Below are 27,313 nucleotides of genomic sequence, written 5' to 3' on the forward strand. Positions count from 1 at the left end.
GAATTGCAGGGAAGTACTCAAAAGAAACGGTGAAAAATGAATCGACTAGGATATGAAACAGAAGCTCTGAAAGGGTTCGGTGGTAGACTGAGACAGTAAAATGAGAGCTGCTCTATTCCGGTAAAGGAAATTATATGTAAAAAGTTCATGTTCACGGCTCCTTGCCATGTGACGTGCTGCAACCAATGGAAAGCCACCGAACGTCGTAAAGTTGCATTGCTCTGTTGTAAATTTTCATAAACAACAACGGATTTATGACCCAGTGAGAGGAAGGGCGAGAGAGGGGGTGGGAGAGAAAGGGGCAGGTCACAGGCAGGCGCCATCTTACTGAGAGAAGGGTGAATGCAGTGAGTTCCACAGTCCCAGCCTGCCCAGTCTCATTCTCCCCAGCTGATTTATTTTGTATTTTAAACAAAGATAGCACGGATTTCGTCATATTACCACCCTAGTATCATATAGTCAATGCTTCAGAATGACATTTAACTGTTGTGCAATTGTTTGTACATTTGATGCTCTGTAGTTCTTTATAATATAGCATTATTCGAGGATAATTTAGCTGACTTCCATTTGGATCTATAGGCTGTCTCGAATATTCCCTGACATTCTAAAACTGTGTTTCTTTTTTTGTTGCTATTAATTTTGCAATTATGATTTTGGTGGCTGCTAAATTTCATATTTGTCTTATAGGGCCTATGACAAAATGTGCAACATCCTTCATTAGCCTATTATTAAGAACAATAGCTTACATATGCCAAGTGAAATAACAAGGTTCATAGTGCTTTAAACTTCAACAATATAACACTATTCTATCATTCAATTTGCACAAATATCAATACATTTGGAAAATAACCAGATGCTTTCCTGTGCCTGCCTCCACATTTCATGAAGACGACTCCACACTTGTTATTTTAAGTATAAAGAGTGCACAGAACACATTTGTGGATACATAAAAACGCAAACAAAAGTTTAAACTGTTAAAGCATTTATATGACAAAAGACAAGGAATGAAGAGCAAAACTAAAATAAAAACACAATACACAAACTTATCAGTTTCAAACCTCTACAAAAACTGCAGAGCTTAAGATATTTGCTTTGAGGCTTAGGAAATCTGAGGTAGACTGCCCATTGCTGACTTAACATCATGCAAACGTTTCTAGAAAAGACTATGGTCCCAATCACTTGACAATGGTATAATTATGAACACAAAACAGCAGCTCCATGTTGACGTTCAGCTATTTAACAGGCCCATTTGCCACCAGTGTGTTTAGCATAAGGCACTTCTACGCATCCATTTATTTTCCTTTGATACACGGGAAAAAAACATGCGAAAAAGTTCCATTAGTGTATGTTGAATAGTCTACAAAACTGTTAAAAGTAGACATAAATGTAATAAGACCATTAACCAAGTTCTTCCTAGCCTGTATGCCGGTAGGTCTCTGTGAAGGAATGTTTATTCGATGTCAACTGCTTTCCAGCGAATGTAATTTTTGAAAATGCTAGTTGGTTATGTCTCTCTTTAAATTCAATGAACAAATTGAGTTATACAGCTTAATAGGTAGTATTCGTTCCATTTGATGTGCAGAACAGCCAACTGCATAACAGCATTATTGGCTTATTTTGTTTTGTTATACGAAAGCCTTTAAATGTTAAGCCTGCTTGTCATTTCTCATCATTAATATATTTGGCGAACAAAGTGCTATCATTCAGAGTAGAGAGAAAAAGATTTATGAAGTGTTTGTTTCATCAAGGGCATCTATTTTCTCATCTCCTTTCTTAACAGTGGACTCTGTTTTCATGTCGGCGGACGGGGTTACTCCTGTGATGATTGCATCTGCTTTGGACTGTTCTTCGGTTACTGGATCCCCATCAATGTCCACGTTTCCGCCTTCACCAGTGACACCTGAGGTCGAAGACTGGTCGTCCTTGTGATCCTTCTTCCACTTCATCCTGCGGTTCTGAAACCAAATTTTGATCTGTCTCTCTGTCAGACAGAGAGCGTGTGATATCTCCACGCGCCTCCTGCGGGTCAGGTATCTGTTGAAGTGAAACTCCTTCTCCAGCTCCAGTGTCTGATACCGGGAATACGTCTGCCGGCCGCGTTTTCTATTTTGGTCTGTGAAATACAGAGTTTCGTTCACCGTGCATTCTGATCTACAAAGATTATTTTAAAAATACTAATATACAGGTGTTGTATTATCGAAATGTAAATAAAACATTTAAAATAGATTCTTGTCTATTTGAAATTATTTTGTAATCTTCAATTAAACAATAATAAAAATTTATTTTCCATTCATGTGTATTCCTCCTCCAGCTTGGATGGGAGTTTGTTCACTACATGCTTTTCCAATTAATTAATTCTGCTAGTAGGCTAATAGCCCAAGCATACCCAAGCTGTTAAGTATTTTTAAGGACTTTTTTTCCACATTGTTTTAAACATCTAGCCTATGAAAACATGTCTGCCAGCACAGACAAATCTTACACAGAGCTTTAAGTAAAAATAAAGAGTAAACATTTGCCTCTGCATGTCTCACCACATACAACTAAAGAGGGACTTAAGCCCAATACCACAGATTTACAGTTTCTAAAGGTTTGGGCTATATTACAGCCACAAAGGGTCAAAGAAGCTAGCAGTGTAACAAGATTGTTAGAGCCCCCCCCCTCCCCCCTACGGCAAGGTTTCTGCGCAGTGAACATTACAGAGCGAAGGGCTAATGAATTTACGACCACAGAACTCATTACTTTCGCAATAAAGGTTTTACGATTTTTTCCATGCTATCTCTATGGGTTCACGGAATTAAATGAACCATTAAAGCTCGGTACAAGTATCCAAGGTTTTGTAAATGCGTTGACCATACCTGATGTTCTCATCCATGGGTACATCCGGTAGTGTTTGTCCGCCGGTGAGGGTAGGGGCGCCGGTCTAGACTGGACACGGCTGTCGCCAAACAGACTGCTCTGGTCGAAGGAGCTGTTGTGAAGAACGTCCACGTCCGGTCCCTGGCCATAACCGGGGGTGAACATTGGATGACTTGGGTATGTGGCATTATTGACGTTGTAAACTCCGGACAGTGACGGTGGATAGGCAAAGGCTACAGCATTGCGAACCAATGCATGTTCCTCTACATTGGGTCTATGAGCGCCAGAACCTTGATCTGCATTTGGAAAGAAAGAACCGCTCCCCACATATTTTCTAAAAAGACCATCCACATAATAAGAGCTCATTTTTTTCCCTGTGATTTGTTGGCCCAGAATCTTCAGTGTCGTTTTTACGAGGTAGTGTGATATATGACAGCAATACACCCTAGATTTACACCGAACCCCATTTTCCCTTGGACTAAAGAACGTAGCCACGTGATATAGCCCTGTGATCACTGTAGCCAATCAGCGCGCTGGTCGAGATTTCATTATGAGACAGACTGCAGAGTGGGATTCACACACATACACGGTGTGTTCTCTCTCTCTCTCTCTCTCTCTCTCTCTCTCTCTCTCTCTCTCTCTCTCTCTCTCTCTCTCTCTCTCTCTCTCATACACACACTCGCACACTTTCTCTCTTTGGACATCATGGAAAATGCTCAACAAAATATTTAAGCCAATAGATAATGACAGGTATGACAATGTAAAAGCATGTTAAAAGTCTGCTTCATGTTCCCGTTTTATCAGTGTTTTAAACATGCCACTCTGGATAATCTAACATAAATTTGGGATTTCACAAAACTATTGCCTACAGTGTTATCTAAATATCATGGCATTAGCACTGTGTTTTCTGGTGCAAAACATTAAAATGATGCCGTGCCGACCAGTTTCAGTGTTCATGCAAGAGATATGTTAAACAGATATTAAAGAGATCCTCAATATAGACCTATCCTAGCCTATATTAACTATTTTGAGTAACAAATTGTGGCAAAATATAATCACAGTCATTCATATTTTATTTGACCAGTCTCAGCAAAACGGATTAGACATAAAAACGCAAGACCTTGTTTTGTCTGAAAATGTTTAGTAGGCAACATAAATTAGTGGCTGAAACAACAATAAACAAAAAATGTCTTCTTGTTTATGACTATGTCGATGTTTGTTTTTGTCGAGTTGTTAGAGTAGGTCCTGTAGCCAACACTAGACAATTTCATAAGCAAGAACTATGTTAGAAAGTCTGGCTTTTTGACTTTAAAATTCGTAATTATTGCCAATAATACAACTGTTACAGGTATTTGTTGCGCACGGCAATGGGCTAGGTATCTACTAATGATACAAAAGCTAGCTTTTTGCATAACCTTTATGTCCAAGTCAACAAAAATAAATAGCCCATATATTTTAAATGTATCCAACAGCAGCATACAATGTGCACAATAACATGCAGAACATGATATGCTGTGTGAATTCTACTGGAATTAGTATAATTTTTTTTCTTAATTTAAAATAAGGCTACAAAAATATTGGAGAGCTTATAACACAAATTAGTATCCCACCTGTAATTTGGGAAATTACTAAATTGCCCCATTTGTAATTGGGATAATTTTAACTTAAGGTAACACACTTGTTCGGAGAACAAGAGATCTATTATGATATTTAATAACTAGTGTAAAACCAAAGCATGAAATCACTTGTTGGACTTTTACATGTCAATGCCCTTTCCAGGTTAAGAAGGGATGGTCCTAGGCTGGAGGCCATTTTTTGTTGCATTATGGAACATTAGCGCCATCCTCCGGGAAATGGAAGAACTGTTTAAGGTGCAATGCGCATGCATATTTTCTCTGCTGCAATCACACCCACTAACCCTGAGACAAAAAAAAATGAAAAGAAAAAGGTGAAAACGCTCGATGGTAAATTACGTATCTGGGGGCAAAACGCACGTGGCTGCATCAGATCTATCGAGGAGAATCAACAATTTAGTATAAAGTGAAAACAAATCGTCAAAATAATGTTTTTTGCTTAATTGCTCTTTTTCATTCGCGATGTATAACAGGAGGCTTCTAGAGAAACTGATTGAGACAGTTTCCCAGGCCATGTACAAACAAAGGGTGGATCGAGATGACCATGAGTCCTGCGCGTAACCGTCGGGGATACTCCAATAAAACTGATCATTTCCGTTTGCCTTTTGTCCTATACCACAGTCCCACAGAAAGAGAAAAACAAATGGGTGCCGAGTTCTGGAAACGGCCTAATTGTGTCTGGACGGCCATAAAGCCATTAAAAGTGGAATGCCAGACAGTATAGCAGACCAGGCGTTTTATTGCTCTGTCTCTGGCCAAGCCTTTGAAGTTTTGGTCCATCTGCGTCCAGCGCGTCACAACACCAATATGGCCCGATAAAAGTTATGTTCTTTTCCTAGCTTATCATCTATTACTTATTTCATGTACCGAAAATTTGGCATCAATCTAATAAAACAGTGTAGTTTCTGTCCCTGATAATACGATTTTACAATTCCAAAGTGCAGTTGGATTTGTGATTAGCATGAACAGGTCTTTGGTTTTCAAGATATTAACATAATACGTCTTGTATGCATATCCTATAAAAATACACGAGGGAACCCCGCCATATAGACAGAAACTATTGAATGGAAATGAATAGAAAAGTCCAAGATCCAATCATTGGGTGGGTTCTTTCAATTAATGCAATACTTTGACCTCTACTTTCCATTTGTCAAAGGAAAAAAAGATGGCGGCCAAGACAAACGTCAATGAAGTGACTGGAGTGGTAGTGTCATGACTTGGCTTGTCATAGCTGAACAAAAATACATTTGCAACATTATTTCAGTCTTCAGCTGTCGTAGCTCTCAACATCTTTCTTGTGTTGTGTCCTCTCGCCTTGCAGCGCTTTGCACCCCATAAACGGTTATGGCGGTAATTGTCTTTTATGGCTGTATACAGCTAACAACATCCTATGCCAAGACGCGCAGCCTAGCAAAGTGCGCCGCGCAGGGCCTGCCTATTTGCCCGGAATCTCGACACATTTGAAAGAGCCAAGCACACACCCACACGCGCACGCATACAGACTATCACAACCGTGGACTAGACTATCTAGGCCAACACAAGCAACTCACCAGCAATTGTGTGTGTTTGTGCAAGTGCGTGTTTGTGTGTGTTTTCACGTTTTTGGGCAACACCAAGTGTGCTCACATCCTTAAATGAATGAAAACTAAAGCTTATAGAAATTAAGGCGGCAGACACTCTTCGCAATAAAACTCCTTATAAAATATTTTATGTGTTGTTTTTTGTCTAGCGTGTAGACCAAAACAAGCCTAACCTTGGTAATTTAGAAAATAAATGTAAGTAAATAGGGAATTTAGCCAAGGATGTTTTGTGGGCCTATTCTTTAAAAGTAGGCTACTGCGTTATGCTTTTAATTCTTCCTTAAAGTCAAGCTACTGCGTACATTAGAATGTTAATTACATTTTAAGAATGCAACATGGATGCCTTTGCAGATATAATTTGTTTTATTCAATAAATAAATTACAAATTACATTTGTGAACAACATCTGAACGGTCGCCAGACCATGAGGTATTCATTACCTACATAACAGTGTATTTATTTTTCTCTCTAGCACTAACAAACTGTCATTTTAAAATGTTACTCCCTGAAATTCAGACATAATTCAGAATCACTCTGAAGCATTCTATCGCCTCACAACGAAAATTGCAATTGCAGGTAGTTGAGAGACGTCTAGGTAGTCAAAACTAGGATATCATTGTTAAACAGCTTCTACCAATAATATTATTATGCATTTCAAAAAGCGTTTGAGGCTCATGCACCCATTTAAAATTATATAATTACGTTAGTCTACAGTCTATGTTAAAATACAACGTATCAGTAATTGGACTAACAATGAAGAGAAAACGACTACAAACGTAATAACATAAAAAACTCAGTTGAACCTGAATAACACACTAACACAGAATGCACAACGAACACCCAAACGAGCACAGAGATCAGGCCTATTACACATCTTACACATTGGCCCTCGGAGCCGAGGTATTATTTAATATTAAACAAAAACAAGTCAGCACTGTCAATTGTGCAATATAAAGGTAGTTGCATCAAACCGACGAGTAAAGCCGGACATGCTTACACGACAAATAATAGCTTCTGTTAGGCTAAAACAATAAGACAGTAGGCTTAAAAACAGGCCAGAGTAGAGGTTTCTCAAAAATCCTCATATAATATTTACGTTCTGATTTAATTATCCATTCAGTCAATCATCTTTTGGTCCGTCTTTATTGAATTTCTTCATCTTCATTCTACGATTTTGAAACCATATTTTAACCTGTCTCTCGGTGAGGTTTAGCTGCCTCGCGACCTCGTACCTACGGTCCCGCGTTAGGTACGTATTAAAGAGGAACTCTTTCTCCAACTCGAGGATCTGATGCTTGGTGTACGGGCAGCGTTTTTTTCTTGAGGCGCTCGCGTGCAGCCAGTTGGACACGGGGTTATCTGGAAAAAGGGGGTGCGAGACCAGTGTGAGGCTGGTGTTGCTGACCCAAACATCAAAACACATGACGCCAAAGTGTTGATTCTGATATAAAACACTTTCCTATTTTGGGTGGAAAGAATAGCTGGACTATGGTCGACATCAGCTATAACAAGCCCACACCGCTGCAAACGTGTTTAGATCTGAAACCTACAGTGTCTTGTTATTAGAACGGCGACAGAAACACAGCCTATTAACAAGTCCATATAAATCACTGGCACGCTTGGTATTGCATGTTTTTCTAAAGTGTAACCCCTTCACAACCCACACATGTAAAGGCTACCTTCATCCCACAGCTTTACAGAAGTATCAAAAGATGGAGCAGCACTTACTTGGATCGAGGGCCGGTTTTTCCTCGCTCTCTCCGTTCTGATCGGCGGTATGGCCCGACAACGTATCCTTGTCCAATGGGGATGCCGTCGCCACAGTCCCGTTTGCGAAATCAGAGAGCAGCAGTGCTGTGTGTGAGCTAGGCAGCGCGCCATCCCCTCTTGCCCCCAGACTCTCTGGTTTGATTCCGTAGTGATGGGTTGTCGGTAATCCGGTCAGGGGCAAAGAGCCAGACATCGGCTCCAGTAGCCACGACTGCATGTAGCGACCATCCTGGTCCCCAGTGGCCGGGCCTTGGGGGTGACCGTAAGGGTGGTGATAGACAGAGGACACGGCGCCTGGAAACTGGGCCGGTACATGGCTCCAAGATGGGCTGAATACAGGGGCTTTCGTCGAGAAGGTGCAGGGCCCATGTTCGGTGAGGTCGTTAAGGGAGGTGGGTTGTCGAGGGTGCTGAAGCCCCCCGTGACCGGTGGAATATCTGGGAGCGGAAAGCTCCTCGCTCTCGGGCAGAATGAGGGAGTCAACGTAGTAACTAGTAAGCGTTCCGGATGTCGACATGGCAAAAATACTTTCACATAAACGCAAACATGCACAGATACATACAAAAACAAGCGCACACACACCACACACACATACACATGCGGTAACCCACCCTCACAAAATTACAATCTGAAGAAATCAAGCACCAACTTGGCCCCTCAAAGAACTACAGTCTAGTACTAGTTGAAACGCAAGCTACCATTCGATTGGGTAACGCGCGCACGTGATCATAAAGGCTGAACAATAAAGGATAAATCAATCCCTTTGACCATTAAATGCTCTCGGGTCTGTGTCCTAAAATGTAATAACGTCTAGTTTTTAAAGCAAAGAATTATTATTGTTTAAGACTTGCATAGATAGACAATTAAAAGGGATAGTGTTTGCTGGTTCAAAAGAGAATATTGGAAATTATGTCCCAAACAGAATAGGTGTTTGAATCACAATATAGATATAAAAACGATATAAAACATATACTTAGAAAGCTAATTTTAACAAGGCATTTTATAGGGACCATCAGCCAAAGACATTAACAGAAACCACACAGGGGTTCTATTTAGAAGGAATACGGCAGCCATATTGGACGACACGAATGAAACATAATAACATAAACGTGCAAAGGCCTACTTTCTGAAGTTTCACCACGTATACCATATTATTATGGAATGCAACCCAAAAACCGATAACCATGTTGCATGCTACTCGTTTAAGCAGCTGTGACAAGATGCCTCTTACATTTTCATATTTTAAAAACATATTTTAGTACTACGAAGAAACAGGCATACAGTAGCCTATAACCAAAACAGAGACCCATAGCATACCACAGAAAGAGAGATTTACGCAATAATCTTGGTGGAAAATTTCAAATCTTTGTTTTTTTGTGTTTGCTTCTAAGCTTATGCACAACTTCACGTCCTCTTTGCAACCGTCTTACCATAGCATAAGCTACACAATAACTAAATGGTAGTAAAAAAATATATATTTTGATCTTGTCGGTTAGACTATAACATATCGTACATAACGTATCCTGTAGCCTATATCCAAGTGTTTTAAAACGTTATAAACATTTATATGCAAATCAATCAACGTATAAATAAAGACAAAAACAATTAAAAAAAATATTTGTACGAAGTTTGCCTATTTATCTTGCAAACAATAGCCTTGATAAAATCGACTATTATAATTGAAATTATAGTAGTACAAAGGTTTTCAGATATGCAGCCGAACATGCATGAAAACAAAAATGATCTAAATATGGGGGAAATTACGCACAATGCCAAATTACCTAAATCTATAGGGTAGGCTATATTAATTTGTATTTTTATGCTACTGTTATACAATCTAAACTATTACACTTATGCAAGCTAAACTAAACTGAAAAGGTTAATCGTTGTCTATACAATCAGTCACTGATCTTTTTAATCAATGTTTTAAGCAAAGCGTAGGCCTCCTTTAAATTAGAAATACTACGTTTGTCGTGTGGCTGTATTCAATTAGAATTAAGCATAACAAGAAATATTAAAATAGTTTGAATAAAATTGTAGGCCCTACCTTGGCCAACCTATGTGTTTCACCAAGCACATTAACCCAATATGTGTATAGTCATATCGTTAAGATACTATATGAATACGTTATCATTTTCTATCATATCTTTATTATTATTATTATTATTATTAGAGACAGTGCCTTCAAACAGTGCATGAAATAAAATCAAATTGCGTAGGCTATCCTAAATTGTATGTTAGGTCTATAGCCTATAGGGCCTACATACGCTTAGTTTTGAAAATGTTTATCAAAATATGAGTGAAAATATAGGCTTATGCGTTTGTATTACACCTCAAGCAAAAAAATGCAATGCACTCCTGACCAATGCAAAGTTCAGGCTACAGCAACGGGATTTGGGGTGTGGATTTCAAATGCGACGAAAGCAGCAACGGGATGGATTACTAAAATTATAGGCCCTAATCATTGAAGGGAAATTAAAGAGTAGAGCTCCGTTATGTTTCACAAAACTTAGGCCAAACAAACAACAACACAAAAACTAAATTAAGAGCAGGGCGATGGCTGCACGCAGAAATTGTTCTATTTATTGCCATCAAATTAACTAAAAGCTGGGCCAACACCTTAAATGGCCACAGGCAATTCACGGATAAGTAATCCACTTCATTTTTGAAAGATGCAAACATGTGAATAACTAAGTGACCATGTTGTGCAATAACCTTCAACCACAGTTTAAAAAAAACATACAACATATAAAAAGGTTCAATATTTTAGGTGTGCTTTCACATTTTTGGACAATTATTGTGAATTTAAAGAGATTGTGAGGATTTGCGCACTAAAGCAGTGCACAAACAGCTTCAAAGGAAAAAGAAAGACACAGGGCAATGGCTCTCAGGCAGTAAACCAAATCAGGGTGTTTTTAACACGGACACAGTTTACCACAGGGGCTATTGACTTCTTTTGCCCGCAGATAACAGCCTGTCTGGTGGATCTAAATATCGCCATAAAGCCCTTCCCCTCTATTGTGTTGCCTCTCTATTGCGCAGCGGAAGCATCCGGTTCTATTGCCCACCGGCGCGCCACTGAGGTCGCTGTTGTCCACTCAACTTCCCCTTCCCCTCAACTGCATTGGTCGTAACCGAGGCCTTGTCTGACGTCTTCGTCACGAGTGACAGAAAACATGCTAGCCTCACGCTAGTTCCAAGTCCAACCCGCAAAATGTTACCATATACCAAGATTAATGTTAGACCCAGGCATACCATGGCTCAACAACTACAAGTCGAACAATGTGAAAATGTAAGTCGGGAAATATTAACACAGATGAACTGCAGCAAGTCAGTCTTGGCAGGTTAAGCAAATGTAATATATCCTATACTTTCAACAGCTATAGGCTTAATTCATATTTTGTTGCAACGAATCCAAACCAAGTATGTTCTACATTTGGTTGAATGATGTTTAGATGCATTTCACTGGGGCAATTAAGACAGTTTTATGTTGCAGAGTTTTAAAATGGATCCCAACAACATGAAACTACCTAAACCACTCGACAGTCGGATACAACAGCCAATTCATAACACCACGTTCTCGTCGGACTTCGGGTTGATTTTGACAGCAGTGTTTTCGAAATTGAATGTGGTAAATAACCCAAGTGGTCCAAACATATATTTCCACGTTCAATTACTAATGTTTTCACCAGAGCATCGTTTTAAAAATTGTTAGACACAAATTCACAGCCATAAGGACATATTCACTCACCATTTATTCGACGAGTTTGTTCCACTATAATTCCAGAGGAGCAGATATTAGGCTACTATCCGTGCAAGTCCAATTTCTAGCACTGTCTCATGCCTCCTCTCCGTCTTAACGGCTCTCACACGACTGAATCTTTGTGGGGAGCGAGAATCGTCATATAGCCTAGAAGCGAGTAATAAAACTTTACAAAAGCCGAGCTACATGCAGGGCTTCGGCCTAGACAAGTTATGGTCTTGGCAACGTCTAAATTGTTTCCGAAAGCTGTTCCACCACTCCTTAAAACAGTTCTGTTTGTGTACAAAAAAATCAAGCCAATCTACAACCCGAAGAACCCCCCCCTATAAATAGGCCTACATTGCTTTAGAAATCACCAGTATATTGTTTGGCCACCAATAGAGGTAGCCTATGTTATAAGTTATTGCCTATAATATAAAGTAAAGACTTCAAACTATAAATAGGAACCGATAATAATCTACCACTCAGCAAATGTGAATTGATAATTTATTACGCGGTACACAGAATGATCCTTATATTTACAGAATAGCGTACTTTACACAACAATAAACTCGTGATAGACTGATAATGTAGCCTCTAATTCCCCCAGTTTGCCCAAAAACATAAAACCATTCAACATGAAGGAGCAATTCTCTAATGTAGGCTACATGTAGGCTATCCCTAATGATCACATAATTTGTATAGACTACGTCTAGCCTTTTAGAGAACATTTAGAGAATAGATCAGACGTATTCCATGCCGTCATTGTTTTGTGTGGTCAACACATTGTAAAATAGTGGAGAAGGTTTCGGAATCGTTTTGGTGCATGCTATCAATTCAGAGAATGATCACAAATATATGGAATATATTTGGAAAGACCAAATACATGTAGGCCTACTTTTATAGTTAAATACATAGGCCATCAATAGAATAGAATCTAACCAGACTACTGCTTTTTGCCCAAATTCCATCCTTTAGACTTACTTATACACGAGCCCTATCCAAACGGGCGACATAAACACAACTGAATCAATAAAATAATGTACACCATACACAGCAACAGAACAGCATTCACGTTTTATCAGTAACGTACATAGGACGATGCACAAACGAGGCGTGTCTATTAGGCCTGGAGACGTGCCTCCTAACACTTGCAAATGTAGTAACTAACTCATTCAGGGGAAGTCAAATTCTATATTTACGTCATCATGAAAAAACAAAATTAGACGTGAGTTCCCGAATCCGGTTTTCCCGTGTCATTTTCTTCAATTTCATTCTGCGGTTCTGGAACCATATTTTGACCTGTCTGTCAGTCAGGTGCACGCTCCTACTGATCTCTAGGCGACGCTCGCGAGTCAGGTACATGTTGAAGAGGAACTCCTTCTCGAGCTCCAAAGTCTGGTGCTTGGTGTAAGGACAACGTTTCTTCCGGCCGCTTTTTGCTGTCAGCCAGTTGGCTGTGTTTTCACTTTTTGTGTCTCCTAAAAAATGGTAGATACAAGCTTTTAGGTTAGAGCTATAACAATGGGCTCAGCCTGTGTGTGTGTGTGCGCACGCGCGTACATTAAACGATAGGCCTCTCCAAGCAAACTTGTACTTTGCTTGAACTTGAGAACGTTTACATTAACACAAGTGAGAAGACAAAAAGTATAAAAACATGAAACACCTAAGGGATAATATGACTGTTGTATGGCAGGTATAGTGATGTTATTTTTTGTCTAAAAGGAATACAGCTATATGTTTAGACCTATTAGGCTACGTATTATATCATAACGACGATTAACGTTATTATTGTAAACTGCACTTAAAAGATAAACAAAAATAACACATCAAATCAATGAATCAAAATCTATAGTCTAAACAAATGATTTCTTATCAAGTAAAACTTTATCGTTGTTGCTCCAGTTTTTCAGATCTTTTATTTTTTATTTTCACACGTGCTCAAACAGTTGTGTTGCGCATATCTGAACACAAGAATTAGTAATCCTTTAAATAGGCAATATAGAACCTTCGGCTTACTGTTTAGAGAAGCCACGATGTAGACAGCCACGTCATTTTCACTGATCCTAAAGACCATAAAAACCTCAGAACTACACTGACAGACCGACTGGTCTTACCTCTTTTATCCGTCGCCATACCTGCCTTACATACATACAAAACGTCTGAGGCTGACCAAACCTTTTATGGTTTTCACTTACCGTCAATGGTCCTCCTTGGTCGTTCTCTGTCCACCTCTTCTGGTTCTTCAGGAGACGAAGATTCTGCATCAGAGGACGCTCGTGCTTCCTCGTCTCCTGGTGGAGCATGAGCCTGGAGGGGCACGTTTCCCGAGGAGGCGATCTCCTCGGCGTTTCTCTTCTCGTGCGCCGTGGCTAGGTCAGAGGACGTCGGAGGTGGTGGGGTGTGGTAGCGAGTCGGGGCAGGGGGGTGTAGGCCAAAGTGAGAATGGGAAGGGTTCGACTGGGGGCCGTGGTAAAGTTTATGAGAATGTGCATGTGTCTGAGACAAGCGGAAGTAGCCCGGAACAGGCACTGTACCCCTGCCTCCTCCGTCCGCGACTGTGCACGAGCCCGAAATTGAACCAGCTGTGGTTAGCCTAGAGTACGTGAGGTCTTCGGCGGTCGAGCTTTTCTGGCACTTCCGCGGTTCGTAGAGGCAGTATGCACTCTCTTCTTTAATGTTCTGAGAGAACGAGCAGGGTGCAACCTGGGGACCCACAGTCTGTTCCTGGTCCATTCGGCACGACCTCTGCGCATCCATCCACATCTCCATTCCTGACATGTATGCGCCTGACGCGGACATCATATTTTGGGGACCCACCTCGTTCCGTTTGACTATACCTGGGTAGTATCCACAACTCTGTAGTCCGTAAGGCACCTCTGTGGTGGTGTTATGGGGCACACATACACCGCTCACTGGATAGTGCCCCACTCCGCCGTCTGTCCGGGTACTGATAAGAGAGTCCACTAAGAATGCATTTCCTGCAGGGCTGTCCGAACATGCCATTATTGTAGTGTATTTTGGCGAAGGGAGAAGATAGCCCTTTCTGGCTGACATTTCTTGTGCAAAACATGCTGGATATGATTAGAGATACCCCCCCCTCTCCACCGGGAAGACTCTTTAACCAATAGGAACTCTTGGAGACGGTCAGTCCCTCCCATTCCATGAGCTACGTAGCAGCCGGGACCATATCTGTCATGTGGCTAAGGCAGAGAAAGACAGCCATGCAATCAGTGTGTTTCTCTCACCTCAGTTTAATGCACGGCCATAAGGGGCGAGGCCGTCTGTTGAATACTCGAAAATAAAAACGTGTGTACACTACCGTGTCCGTAAAAAGGAAGTAAACTATCTTATCACAACATAGGCTATAGTGACGCTTCTTTATTTGGTTTAAAAATACTTAGGCGCACACAAGTATACTCCAAAATATAGCCCATACATTTCTTCCATGTGGTTTTATCCATTCATCCATTCGAATTGAGAAATGTAGCAACTGTTGAAAAGTGGAAGCAACTGCAAAAGTAGGATTGTATGGTAGGCTACACAACAAAGGTTAAGACAAAATATTATATCCTAGTATTATGTAATCTGTAAGGCCGTAGTTTGTCAAACTGATAGTCATTTTAAAACGCTAAAATGTCTACATTTGAAGGATGAATTTGCAAAAAAAAATCATTTTAAGTGGTAGATGCTTTAACTGCAGATAAGTCTGCGTGTTTGGACTAAAGGGATAGGTGCAAAGAGCAGTCCTCAGGTGCAGATAAATTGCAGACTCAGTAAAGTCAAGGATGTACCTGTATATCGTTTGAAGCTGGAACTAGTGAAACAATCGTTTACCTATTTAAATGTAGCAGTTAAATTAGGTATTCCATAACAAATCACTATACTATCAAAATAAATCATGCCACATTGCAATGCAGGCCATGTATAAACATTGACAAGCTCGTCAATACATTCACCATCAATAAAATGATCTGCTCGTTAAAAAAAACGTTTCTTAACGTTAGTGAATCTGCACATTGAATTAAGTAATTAGCTACTCCTTGCTAAAGGAACAAATGAAGTGGTATGTCAGTGTATTGACAATAATAAAATATTGTAAAGGTGGTGGCAATCTACCTCATAATAAAACTGCATATTATAAAGCCGCCATAGCTGTCATTGTGCACGTAGTTTAATAGCCAGGTATTAATTGTGTTGGCGTCTGCTTCCTTCAATTGCTGTAGGCTACTTAAAGAAAAAAAAGAACTCTGTAAATAAAAGTAACCAAATTAGCCAAGTTAAAGGCTAATTGAAAAAAGATTTCGAGAGTGTAGGTTAGCTACTAGTAATTGGTGGCCAAGCACCTCTAATTCATTTGAATTCCGTAGTTCGTCAACTTTAGACATCGCCTTTACGTTTTTTCTTAAATAGCCTCATCATTTGAGAAGAGCTCTAGACAAATAAATTACACTAAATGAACTACCGTTTTGTACATTAGGCTACAAATTAAGATATGTATATATTTTGTCTATGTATATAATTTATATTGTTGTGGAAGTGGAACCAACTTGTTTCGTTCATCCTGTGTCCTTTTTGGAGTATTGAGCCATAATAAACTCTCCCTCCATTTTGTAATGTTCATGGCCATGTGTTGTAGCTCCAGGTTGAAGTTAAACACAGCCAGCTTTTCCATTACCAGGCCCAGGTGGCTTGGGGCCCTCCGGGTTTGCTTCCACCCTATGGTGTCTGTCTAAGACGAATTTGAAGTAACATTTATAAATTGGGGTTTAAAACGTCACATGCTAATTCAGGATAACGTTTTATTGGAAACTTACAAATAACAAGCATTTAACATATTTATGAGTGAAATAGACACAAAGCTGGCGCTAATTAATCAATTATGAGAGTGAAGAGATTTTAGTGGGGAAAACGAGCTATATTTGCGCCTCTTTGAAAACTATTGAGGCGTCGCAAGATCAAAAACAACGTAAGGACAGCTAGACAAACGTACAAAAACTACAAGAAAACTAATTAAATTAACTTAAACTTAAGATAAAGTTAGACTTAAGCTGCAAGTTGGAAAAATCAGCAACTCATACCGTGTTGACGTTAATTCATCATGTGCATATGCATGACACTGCTATCAGCACACTGTTGATGTGCGGCCTATCTGTTACATATTGTGTTACCGTTATTAATTGTAGCTATTAAATCTTAATTTTCACAGCTGCCCGACTATAGTTTCCCCCTTAACAGTTTACTCTGACCAGTGGCTTTGATCAAGCCCAATAGTGGCAGAGAAGGCCGTCTGAAACGGATCATGTTCGTCGCGAGTGCAGTTATATGAACAATAATGCGGCGTTTTATTACATCCAGCGGAAGCATTTATTTTTCACGAGAGACAAAGGATTCAGAAAGTGAGTCTACGCACATGCAAGGCCAGGGTACCCCGCCCCCCCCCCCCACGCCTTAGAGGGACACCCAATATCTCCCCTTCTCCTTTTCTCTACAGTCAGGACGGAAAGGGGAACACGTATCTGGCTATCACTACCAAATCTTGGTCTAGCAGCTACGATTTTATCGTTTTGGCACGAAGAGAGAATGATGTATTTTGGAAGGACACCAAACACAGTTCCTGTGGATTCCAAAATAAATGGCTTCAAACGAGACTATAGGGCCGGTTAACTAAGTTGTGTTGTCCAAAGGCGTTTTAAACGATTAATTAAAACGATTGAGCTAATAATACATTTTGCATTCAACATCCGTTGCTTAGTGCTTAGAAATTGAAACGTAAATTGCTCACACTTTTTTTAATTAAAGGATATTAACCCTGACCTTAAGCACTAGGCTAAAGAAAGGGTGTTTACTTATGCAGTATGCCTCGTACCATGTACAGCATAGCCTACCTTACATATGCTAAATTTTCCAGTTCAGCAAAATGTAGTAGCACATTGCAGCATAAAGACTTACACAGATTTGTTTCTTATTCAGGCCATCAGAAACGCCTGTTCTTAAATGCTGAACATTTACTTAATTTTCAAAACAGTCGTGTTACCACCATGGAAGCAAAAGGACCAAAGACAATGGTGCGTGTTTAAACAAGAAGTGAACATTTCCGTCAAGTGGATGAAAAAGTGTAGGTATTGTGGCAATCTAAGATTTACCTGCATGCGTGTTTAATTTGAGACTCTTGAAGAAGGCTGTGGTGGGTTCTTGTCAGCATAAACGAAAATATCCACGGCCATGACATTGGTCTCAGCAGCGCCGCCCGGTGGTACAACAGTCCATTTTCCAGCTCAGCCATTGTCACTACATTGATTCAAAGTAGGACAAACCTAGAAGGGAGAAAAGCACTCAAAAAGTGAAGTCGAAGTGGTTGGCGAGCAAAGGCTTTCCCTATCCGTCCTCTCCCTATCGTCGCTCTCGCCTTCTTGGTAACACAGTTAATAACCTTGGGTCTCAGACGGTTTATTGCACTGCACTCCAATTGTACAAATGCTTCAGACTCTCAGACAGGTTTTATTGCCGCGTTGCTGCGGCAACGGGGAAGATGTCCCGTAATTAGGGACGGAATTCCAACGCGCCGTAAAGGATGCGCGAGGCAAGGCCGGATATGGCAAAGAGGAGCAACCATAAACTTCAGCCTCTCTCCCTGCCTTTATGGCCCTTTTGACTGTCATATATGAACGCCAATGCGCTGCAGCAGGCGCTCATAAACAGAGCGATGATAACAGCAAATATGGCGAATCTCGCTTGTGAAAACAGTGTCCTGAATCCAATCCTTAAATGACAACTCACAAGTTTACCAACAAGCACGTGGTCAGCACCCAGCACCATTTTACGCTCAATGTTATGCACACAAAATATAGAAGTTCAAAGGCAATGACTAGACTCATACAATAGTAGGTTCGGATAATACACAGTTTCAAATAACCATGTCTATGATGCAGTAATTGCCCAATAATCAACCCAACAAATAACATGGACTTAGAAAAGTCTTCTGAAAACTACAAACATTCTATTAACACTTTTTTAGATCTTAAGATGCTAAGAAGCCAAAAAAAAATAGTAAAAGTGTTTGTATTGTATGGTTGAATATATTGCTATCGGCCTACGTAAGATCCTTTGGCTTCTATATGATGTTGCATTCGCAACCTCAATTAGAATGCGTTTGTCCCTATTATAACCACACAATCTACCCCATTGATAAACGTTATTTTCCTGTCTTATTTAAACACCAACAATCGTTGCATATATTTGTGCGTAATATTGCAATAGAAAGAGAAGCGTGCGTAAAACCCCCATTGCTATAACATTTCTGAAAACCAGAATAACCAGACACAAAAATTAATTCCTTCCAGAATATTTTCATTTTTAATTTCGAAATATAGGATAATACACAATAATGTGGGTCATACCAAGCAGTTGATACCTGACATTACATTTCAAAAGGATTTTCTCCATTACATGACTGCAGTAAAGAACAATGTATTTTTTTTATGAAACCGTATGTCGGAAGACTACGGCCCTATATTGCGTATTTAAGTGTGCCACCGAGTGCGACAATGCAACCCACGGCAATGCTGAACAAGTTTAGGCCTTATATCTGGTGTGGGCTGTTGTCAACGTCTGTTCTGTATCCGTATACCACAAATTCTAATTAGATGTGTGCGTGATCAGATACACACATTAACAACTACAATGTGTTGTGTGAGGAAAATGGGGTTAACATGGGCTGGGGTCACACTAAATAAACATGGTATCCCAATAGCCATAGTTTTACACATGAGTAAACAATGGCCACAAAATAAATAACCTAACAAATAGAGACAATGTCTGCGCAGAGTCATTAGGCATATTTGGTCATAGGCTACCAAAGTCCGTAACCAAAAGTGTTAACTTGTAGGCCTACGACATCACACGAGTAAACCAACCAGGTTGAGAGTCCTAAGATTCAATAACAGAAAATTAAAATCAAGAGTTACTTTGATTACAAAAACGCAAGGTCAGTGCATAGACTGATTAGGTTGTCCGCGTGAAAAGAAAATTAACAAAGAGACTGTGCGCTCTAATAATATTAGAATATGTCTGAACAAAATAAAATTGTCTTTGTGACGACAGAACGACTCCTAAACAAAGTCTTATGAGAAATAAATGTTCATACTATGTCTTCATGCTGATTTGAAACAAGTTTCAAATCAGGAGAGTAAATTGTCCTCGAACTTGAAATTAACCGTTGAGCGCAGTTGTTGCTGTTGTGGTCACTGTCGTTTTGTTGCAGCCATAAGTCTGAGGAAAAGACACAGCAGTCAAGTCTGTACGCAATGAATCCTATAGCAGAGGATTCGTGGTGTAATACTGTAATCTGTCTCTGTTTAATTTCTTTTCCTTCATTCTTCGGTTCTGAAACCAGATTTTTACTTGACGGTCGGTGAGGTTCAACATACGAGAGAGCTGCAGCCGTTTTTCCTTGTTAATGTACACACTGAAAAAGAACTCTCTCTCCAGTTCTCTTATTTGATATTTAGAATAAGGACATCTTTTCTTACGGGTCCTTTGTCCATCTGGGGGTGGGAGAAACAGAGAATATACAGGTCACAGAAATAATAAACAATTCAGAAGATCCATGACTGTTACATGTACTTTAGGGGTAGGATTCACAGCTAAATTACACAGTGGTCAAATTAACACATACCAGAACTATATGTCTCAATTTACATATGTCACAATTAGACATCTTACAAACAATTCAAATAAAGTTGTGACATTGTACAGCTAAATTAACAATGCTTGAATATATCCGTTTTAAGCATGAATAATTTTTGGCAGGGTACACATTTTTTTGTCTTTGCCAAATCAAATCAACATGCATAATAAGATAAACCATTTAGCTCAAGGGTTATTTTTGATACCGTGATATGAATACAAATAGACTACATAACGATCTAGCTACAGGCTGGTTTTAGCCGAAGTGCTATCCTAACCCCTAAACCAGAGCCACCACCCTCATTACACCCAAGTGCTCTTTTAACGCAAAGAAACCGTGAAACTAGCTAGTAGTCTACATTTATGACACACAAGACGAATAGAAGACAGTATCACGATAAATTAATGGTAATACATTATATGTGGTTATTGAAAATGTTTGAGAGCGTAAAAAAAATACTGGTCCAATGTTTTTCATGGCCAATTTCAATTCCAAGCACGTGATCTTGTAGTTTATAACAAAGTTTTGTTGGGGAAATCTACAGGCCCTCTATAAACCTTATATGCTTATAAAACAGCATATAAAAATTTTAACAGCAGCGCGCTAGATTGCAAACTTTCTCTCATAACCAAGGCGCTGACTTAATACGTACTGCTGCTGCTCGATTTCTCCTCATTGTTGCCGGAAGACTCTGGGCTGCTTGTCTCCTCGCGCGGCTCTTTCGCCTCTGTGTCCCGGCATGATGGCGCGTGCTCCGGTGCAGAGCTTGCCGCCTTGGTGACCGTTTTGTCCCCTGAGTAGTCGTTCGCCGAATGGTTTTCTGATGGATTTCCATATGCCGTCTCGAAAAACTGGTCAAACGCTTGAGGCAACACCCCGTTCCTCCCAACATTACCGTAGAAATTGGATGCGGATCCCGAGCCTGAGTGATGGTGGTGGTGGTACGCGGCAGCGGCAGCAGGGTTGTTTTTGGCGAACATTTCCCCCACGGTAGTCTGTGCCGACAGACAATCTCTGTGCACCATGTCCTCTGTGGGGGGATAGCATTGGGGCAGATTTCCCCTGTGCGCCCATTTACTGGACGCATCAATGGCAGCATAGTCCCTGAACGTCACCTCTCTCACAGGCTGAACTTGCGGCAGGTTAGAGGAGTAGGAGTACGTCATGGGGCGAGAAGAAGGGGTCTGGGACAAAAATGAGGGGAGAGTGGAAAAATCTGCCCCCGCCGACACATAGTAGGTACAACTAGGTAAATACATGTTCGATCCGACGGGGACCCTCTCGTCAAAATCCATAATTCCTTCACTCGATACTGTTCTATCTGGGATTCGCCTCTATAGCCGCCCTTAACATGGCTCTGGAGCGCCGTGGCTCGTGCCTCTTTGAAGCAGGTCCCGCTAGGCAGAAATTTTGAGACGTAAGCTGACGTGGAGAGCCATCACCATCCATTCCAGGGAGGCGTGGGTCACGTGACAAGGGCAGAAATTGACAGATTTTGTGTGTGTGTGTGAGGGGAGGGGAGGGGGTGTTGCATGTGGAGTAATTCGTGCATGTGTGCGTGTGTGTGTGTGTGTGAGTGAGAGAGAGAGAGAGAGAGAGAGAGAGAGAGAGAGAGAGAGAGAGAGAGAGAGAGAGAGAGAGAGAGAGAGAATTTGAGTGACTAGACTTACAGCTAGTTGTCCTAAAGCTTGACATTGGTGGTTTATCGTCATCTCGTTCTAAAATGAAAGCCTTTGCTTGCAGCAAGTCAGAGAAAAAAAATAGATAATTGTAATGGTTTTTAGAATGTACGCAAACCACGAATTGCAATCGAGGTTTTGTGTTAATTTGTACAGAAGTCATTTTCCCAAGTTAAGAAATATTATCAAGACAAATTGCTTTGCTAGTGTCATAACGAGATTTTTTTTTTCTGGCATTCATTAATTTACAACATGAAATTTGCCTCTGCCCAACATTTGGCGATGACGGTCATGTAGAAGTAACGCTTGACGTTTGAGCATGAATGCAATCAGGTGTTGAAGCTGGCGGCAAATGACATAGGCCGAGGTTGCAGGCAAAAAGGCTTTTCGCCATGCAGACACTAACTATTTTATCGTGGTTGTGTCTTCAAATTCAAACATCATTAGGCTACATAGCATCTAGAAAAATATAATGTTTTCCAAAAAGGTTTCAACAAAGGTTGTCAATATTATGCAGCTTGGTTTACGACAGCAATACTGACAAGCCTATGCGATCAATAGTATTTTCAGACGGAACCCATGAGATATCTGAATATTTCAAAAGAAATAAATTGATTAGGACTAGTAGTTGACAGGGTAGTGGTTGCCGGAGTATTTAGTTGACAACAATGCATGTTGTGTTGGTGCCGAGGGCCTACATGAAAGTAATTCTGTTTTTTGGTCCTTGTTTGTCCAATGTCCATTTAAAATGAAATTGTACATTATTTATTGAGACCTTCAAAATGCTTTGGGGTGCTATTTCAACGCAAACATTACATTTCTGTTTTTATATAGGCTATGAACTAAAGTGAAAGAAAGAGAACAAAGGTGAAGCGTATTTTAACTTAAAATGAGCATGGTAGCATTTCATAGTTAACGCGCTTAAATAAAACGAACTCCATTTCCCTTCACATATCAATTTTCAATTGTATTTTAACTCCTAATCACTTAATGGGATGCCCCCTGATATATGACGTAGCTTAAAGAATAGTCTGTATTATCCATTTTGCATGCAATGGCCTAGTTTGTGATTATAATATGTGAAGAAAAAAAATCCTTCGCCATGCAATAAGCTATTTCCAAAACACCACAGTGAGCCACAGTGCTTGTTTGGAGTGGCTGGAACCTGAGGCTAATGTGCTTTGAGAGACCCTGAGAACGGATTAGGACCGCAGGGACACCCCCGGCCCCACCGTACGTTACCTAAATCCACCCGACATACACATGGGGCTCCAGGACGTGGCGGGAAGGCATGTGTAACGTGACCCTGAACTATCACATTTACTAAGAAACGATAATGAGCTAAACCCCTGCTGCACGAATATTCTTGGGTCATTCGTCGCCACGTTGATGGGCTTATTTGAATACATTGTGGGGACACAAACAAACCAGTGCCTGTGCAACCACACGCTCCGCCTCTTCGTCAATCCTGACAAATTCTACGACTTTTGCTGGAGCTTTTAATGTGTAATTGAGCACAGGGTGCCCACGAAAACCAAAGCCAGCTCCTCACAGACCTTAGTTTTTATAGCTCCTACAGAATCTACTGCGCCTTTTTTTCCTTCTCGGCCAGACACCACAAAACTGACCAGGCGTGATAGGAAGTCGCCACCTACACCGGCTCAAAGTCATGAAGCCCAAACTGCACAGAGACATAAAAATAAGGATTCAAACCTCAACAGAAAGGTAAGAATTGTACATCCTTGCAACCAGTTCGTAAACGATTAGCAAACTTGACAAAACTTAAAAGCATAGGCTACGTTTGTTACAAGTAGCCTACTTTAGTAAAAAAAAAAAATAGCCTATAAACATTCTTTTCATATAGGCCTAGCAGGATCCAAAACACATATGATTCATGTGCACTTATGATCTCTTAAGTTCTACTGGAGTTTCGTTGGTAAAACACGACACGACATCTCTGCGTAAAAGCCCACCACGCTGATGCTTTGTCTATGCGGTCGACTTCAAGTTCGGGGGAGGGAGTTGGGCCACCGCCTGCAGCGTAGGGCCTTACTGAAGGGTCTAAAGACGCCATTTAAGGGAACAGTACACCCTGAATGGTGCAAACTCAATTTACTCAACAGCATGCAGGAATTTTGGGCAGATGAAAATAGATCCATGGAGTTTAAGAATCAAAACAAGACCTTGGTTGAAAATGAATTGTAAGAATGAACAGAAACACGATCTTTGATTTGGCTATAGATTATTTTAATGGTCTGTAGCTTTCAGCGATCACAGAAATGATAATGTAAACACGTTATTGGCAGTGAAATCTGCTACAAAAAGCGTTCTCCAACTAAACATTTAGTTATTGTTAATAGGATTACTTTACAGACTCATTCAATGTTAAGCAGATACGGATATTTAAGGTTCCAACTAATTTAATACAAATGACAATGGAAGAATACGCTAGAACATGTCATTTCGGCCAAATTATCAATATTTTGCCGTTCTAAAGGAAAAATGCGAATTTGACCGATACGGCAAAGGCCTACACGAAGTAGGCCTATAGAACGGTAAAGTGCAAATTGTGAGCTACCTAAGATTAAAGCGATATAAATGGTAGGCTACTATTTAGTGAAGCTTCATATTGGGTCTTCGGCTGTCCAAGTAAATTAAAACCCTAAATATTAGGCCAACACATAGGGCATCTGGATTTACAATAAAACTGGATATATTTTCGAGAGGAAATCAATGCCCTGTTACTTTATTTAGCAAATTCTTAAAATAACATGTCAGAAGAATTAGACTATAAAAAGTTTAACCACTTAAAGCAATAGAATGTCAAAATACCGTTGATGTTGGTCTGCTCAAGATGTGTAAAAGCTACAGAAGTGAACACATCAATGCAAGGCTGTTAAACTCACTCAATGACACACAACCTCAAAACAAAGGAATTCGACTATTATTTTCAATTGATCTTAAGTCAAGAAATAGTGTTAGCCTAAGTATTGCGCCTGTATTATATGTATATGTTATGCTCACTTAAAAAATGTTTTTGAACTTGAATGATGTGCGATTTTGGCTGTCTGTAGACGGTTAACATTGTTATTAGGCTACCGATATGAGCTTTGAGATGAATACTAGCTTCCAAACTGAAAGGCTACCCACATACACATGAAAAAGTCCCCCACACCTACTGTAATTCTAATTAACACACATGAATACCTACACCAGGAGGCGTGAACTTGTTTAAACCATTAAGAACTGTTAATTTATCCACAGGTGACAGAAATGTGGGCCGAGGGCGATGGTGACGACATGGCGGCCAAAGCGAGACCACACAACGACGACCGACGCAAAGAGAACTCAACTCCATGGTCAATAAAAGGAAGTGGCATTGCAAACTCTCTGATCAAATCAAAACGTTGATATCACTATTGGATTGCGAACTTTCAAAATAAATTAAAGGCGACAGGACCTAATGTAACTGGACGGACGCATTGACTGAAGAGGCCTATACAGATGATCTTTTTTTTAAATGTTGATCTCAGACTGAAGATCAATGTTCCGTTGTGGTAATGGTAATATGGTAATTCGATTATCAATTCTGCACATGTAGGCTATGTAGAATATTATTCTGCAAAGGCAATTAATAAACTATTTGTAATATCACCCAATTTAAATGTTTAGTATAATCTACCCATGTACTTTGAGCATGACCTGAAGTTTTGGAATAGTTTAAGCAATATGCTATTTCTTTTGGATATCCGAACCATTCCATGTTGGTCCACAGGATTATTTGAATGTCTCTCTACGGGAGTCATGGTCGAGGTATCCAGAAATAAACTTCCTTGCAATGACTGTTGTGTTTCAGAAATGCCGTAATGCCGTAGTGCTTGTCATAAGACATGAACATTTAGTCATTGTGTCGCAAATGGGCCTACTTTTAAATTCCTTATTCATTCCGGTATACAATTGTAAAACTAGAATAGCCTAATATGGGAGCCTAATCCCAGTGGTGCAGTTATAGGGCTAATCACCATCAGTATTAGCCGTTGTTGCGGTCTATTCTAGTTGAGTTATTTTAGTCGAGACTGAATAAAGTAAGCGTTCATTTTCCACGAGGAAACAGTATTTTTCGGGTTCAAGATAATTTGAAAAAAACTTTCTGAGAAGTAGGCCTAACAGACGTAATTTACTTCGAAATTTCAAAAGATATCTTTCCATATCCTAAACAAATATCTAGCCTACTCAAAAATGGATCACAAGAGGCCTACTCACAATTTGTTGTTGCAGTCGTCGATTTGGAAATTCAATTTAGCCTATAGGCTAGCCGCCATTTATCCTTCGCCTACTTTAAATAAAGGAATTCAACTATCATTTTATTTACTTGTAAATAGGCAATGAGACGTTATATAGCCTATCACGATATGTATATAACGTAGTTTATAGGCTATTCAAATTGTTCAATTGCAGACATGAAACAAATCAGGAAATTCGGGTGCGTAATCCACACAACAAAGTTTTCATGCATAGGCCTACTAAAAGTGTTCCGTGGGTATTTCGAAGTCATAGGCCTTTTCTGAGGCCTATAACACTGTGGGACTATATGGAAAATTCATAACAAAAAAAAACAACGAAAATTTGTCAGCTTCTTTTTACATAGTTGTAGGCCGTCTGCTGAATACGGAGACATTTTGCTTAAAATATTGTTCAAGTGTTTTGTATGACCGTGATAAAGGCCTTTGATCAGTTTGCGGCCATGTAGGCTTTTGTGACATTTATTTTTAGCTTCTGCCGATATTCCTCTATGAGGTTGTCTCAGCTACATGTCTAAGTCAAAGCTATTTGTATATTACTTTCTGGCTGAAGGTTGCAACCCTCCCCTCCATTACCGAGAGAGACAGCGAAGGTCAATGTAAAGAGCATGGTATTAGCCTCGGCCTTCATTCACCTTGGCTGACAGACTGACGGAAATAAATGTTCGGCTCTATTGACAATGTAAAGGATTTCTACGTCAATAAGAGAGACCTACATCCTTTTTCATCTCTGTTCTCTAAAAAGAAAAGCATAAGTCCTATCTTGATGTTTGAATTGTCTGATGAAGTGAATGTCTAAATCATAGAACCAGACAAAAATAATATAACATAGAATATAATAGACGTTTCATTATTCACGGTAATGAAAAGGCTTTGTCTAGGCTTTGTCCAAATCTTAAAAACGTTATTAAGATCTGATCCTGCCGCATAAGAGATCTATAATGGATCACGTACTAAGGAATTCACTTGCCCATTTTCCATCTATCTCGAATCAATAGGACAGTTCGTAATACAGAGCTCTCCGAACCTATGTACATGCTACACATTTCATCTCAACAGAGAA

At 40.0% G+C, this 27,313-nt stretch overlaps 4 protein-coding genes and 1 long non-coding RNA gene across 7 annotated transcripts; 1 reads left to right on the plus strand and 4 right to left on the minus strand.

Annotated features, from left to right (window-relative positions):
- Positions 1 to 965: 965 nt before the first annotated feature.
- Positions 966 to 11,752, minus strand: LOC136961896 (homeobox protein Hox-A7-like). 2 transcript variants are annotated; one of them, XM_067255383.1, is made up of 3 exons: positions 11,591 to 11,752; positions 2,856 to 2,997; positions 966 to 2,113 (listed from the first exon to the last, which is right to left on the minus strand). In XM_067255383.1, exons 1-3 carry the CDS (start codon positions 11,591 to 11,593, stop codon positions 1,725 to 1,727), a joined length of 534 nt encoding a protein of 177 aa, XP_067111484.1. In that variant the 5' UTR covers positions 11,594 to 11,752; the 3' UTR covers positions 966 to 1,724. The 2 variants fall into 2 exon arrangements, with proteins under 2 accessions (XP_067111484.1, XP_067111483.1); XM_067255382.1 differs by lacking the exon at positions 11,591 to 11,752 and having other exon boundaries at positions 2,856 to 3,287.
- LOC136961897 (uncharacterized) lies at positions 2,879 to 25,791 on the plus strand. Of its 2 annotated transcripts, none has more exons than XR_010878878.1 (3): positions 2,879 to 3,033; positions 23,562 to 23,674; positions 25,214 to 25,791. It is a non-coding gene; the product is annotated as an uncharacterized lncRNA (long non-coding RNA). The 2 variants fall into 2 exon arrangements; XR_010878877.1 differs by lacking the exon at positions 2,879 to 3,033 and adding an exon at positions 10,994 to 11,131.
- hoxa9a (homeobox A9a) lies at positions 6,423 to 8,479 on the minus strand. The gene is made up of 2 exons (XM_067255823.1): positions 7,798 to 8,479; positions 6,423 to 7,428 (listed from the first exon to the last, which is right to left on the minus strand). Exons 1-2 carry the CDS (start codon positions 8,354 to 8,356, stop codon positions 7,190 to 7,192), a joined length of 798 nt encoding a protein of 265 aa, XP_067111924.1. The 5' UTR covers positions 8,357 to 8,479; the 3' UTR covers positions 6,423 to 7,189.
- Positions 12,640 to 14,638, minus strand: LOC136962274 (homeobox protein Hox-A10-like). Its single transcript, XM_067255990.1, has 2 exons — positions 13,780 to 14,638; positions 12,640 to 13,062 (listed from the first exon to the last, which is right to left on the minus strand). Exons 1-2 carry the CDS (start codon positions 14,636 to 14,638, stop codon positions 12,788 to 12,790), a joined length of 1,134 nt encoding a protein of 377 aa, XP_067112091.1. The 3' UTR covers positions 12,640 to 12,787.
- hoxa11a (homeobox A11a) lies at positions 19,878 to 21,565 on the minus strand. The gene is made up of 2 exons (XM_067255380.1): positions 20,923 to 21,565; positions 19,878 to 20,127 (listed from the first exon to the last, which is right to left on the minus strand). Exons 1-2 carry the CDS (start codon positions 21,563 to 21,565, stop codon positions 19,895 to 19,897), a joined length of 876 nt encoding a protein of 291 aa, XP_067111481.1. The 3' UTR covers positions 19,878 to 19,894.
- Positions 25,792 to 27,313: the final 1,522 nt, after the last annotated feature.

Source organism: Osmerus mordax, chromosome 18, assembly GCF_038355195.1.
Source record: "Osmerus mordax isolate fOsmMor3 chromosome 18, fOsmMor3.pri, whole genome shotgun sequence".
NCBI lineage: Eukaryota > Metazoa > Chordata > Actinopteri > Osmeriformes > Osmeridae > Osmerus > Osmerus mordax.

Bases quoted from the DNA above. Each gene is read 5' to 3' on its own strand.
- LOC136961896 (XM_067255382.1), bottom strand. From the start codon at position 3,222: ATGAGCTCTTATTATGTGGATGGTCTTTTTAGAAAATATGTGGGGAGC. The intron at 2,114-2,855 runs GTATGGTCAACG...TGTATTTCACAG, and splicing joins CCCATGGATGAGAACATCAG to ACCAAAATAGAAAACGCGGC.
- hoxa9a (XM_067255823.1), bottom strand. From the start codon at position 8,356: ATGTCGACATCCGGAACGCTTACTAGTTACTACGTTGACTCCCTCATT. The intron at 7,429-7,797 runs GTAAGTGCTGCT...CCCTTTTTCCAG, and splicing joins AAAACCGGCCCTCGATCCAA to ATAACCCCGTGTCCAACTGG.
- LOC136962274 (XM_067255990.1), bottom strand. From the start codon at position 14,638: ATGTCAGCCAGAAAGGGCTATCTTCTCCCTTCGCCAAAATACACTACA. The intron at 13,063-13,779 runs GTAAGTGAAAAC...ACCATTTTTTAG, and splicing joins ACCAAGGAGGACCATTGACG to GAGACACAAAAAGTGAAAAC.
- hoxa11a (XM_067255380.1), bottom strand. From the start codon at position 21,565: ATGGATTTTGACGAGAGGGTCCCCGTCGGATCGAACATGTATTTACCT. The intron at 20,128-20,922 runs GTACGTATTAAG...TCCCACCCCCAG, and splicing joins GGAGAAATCGAGCAGCAGCA to ATGGACAAAGGACCCGTAAG.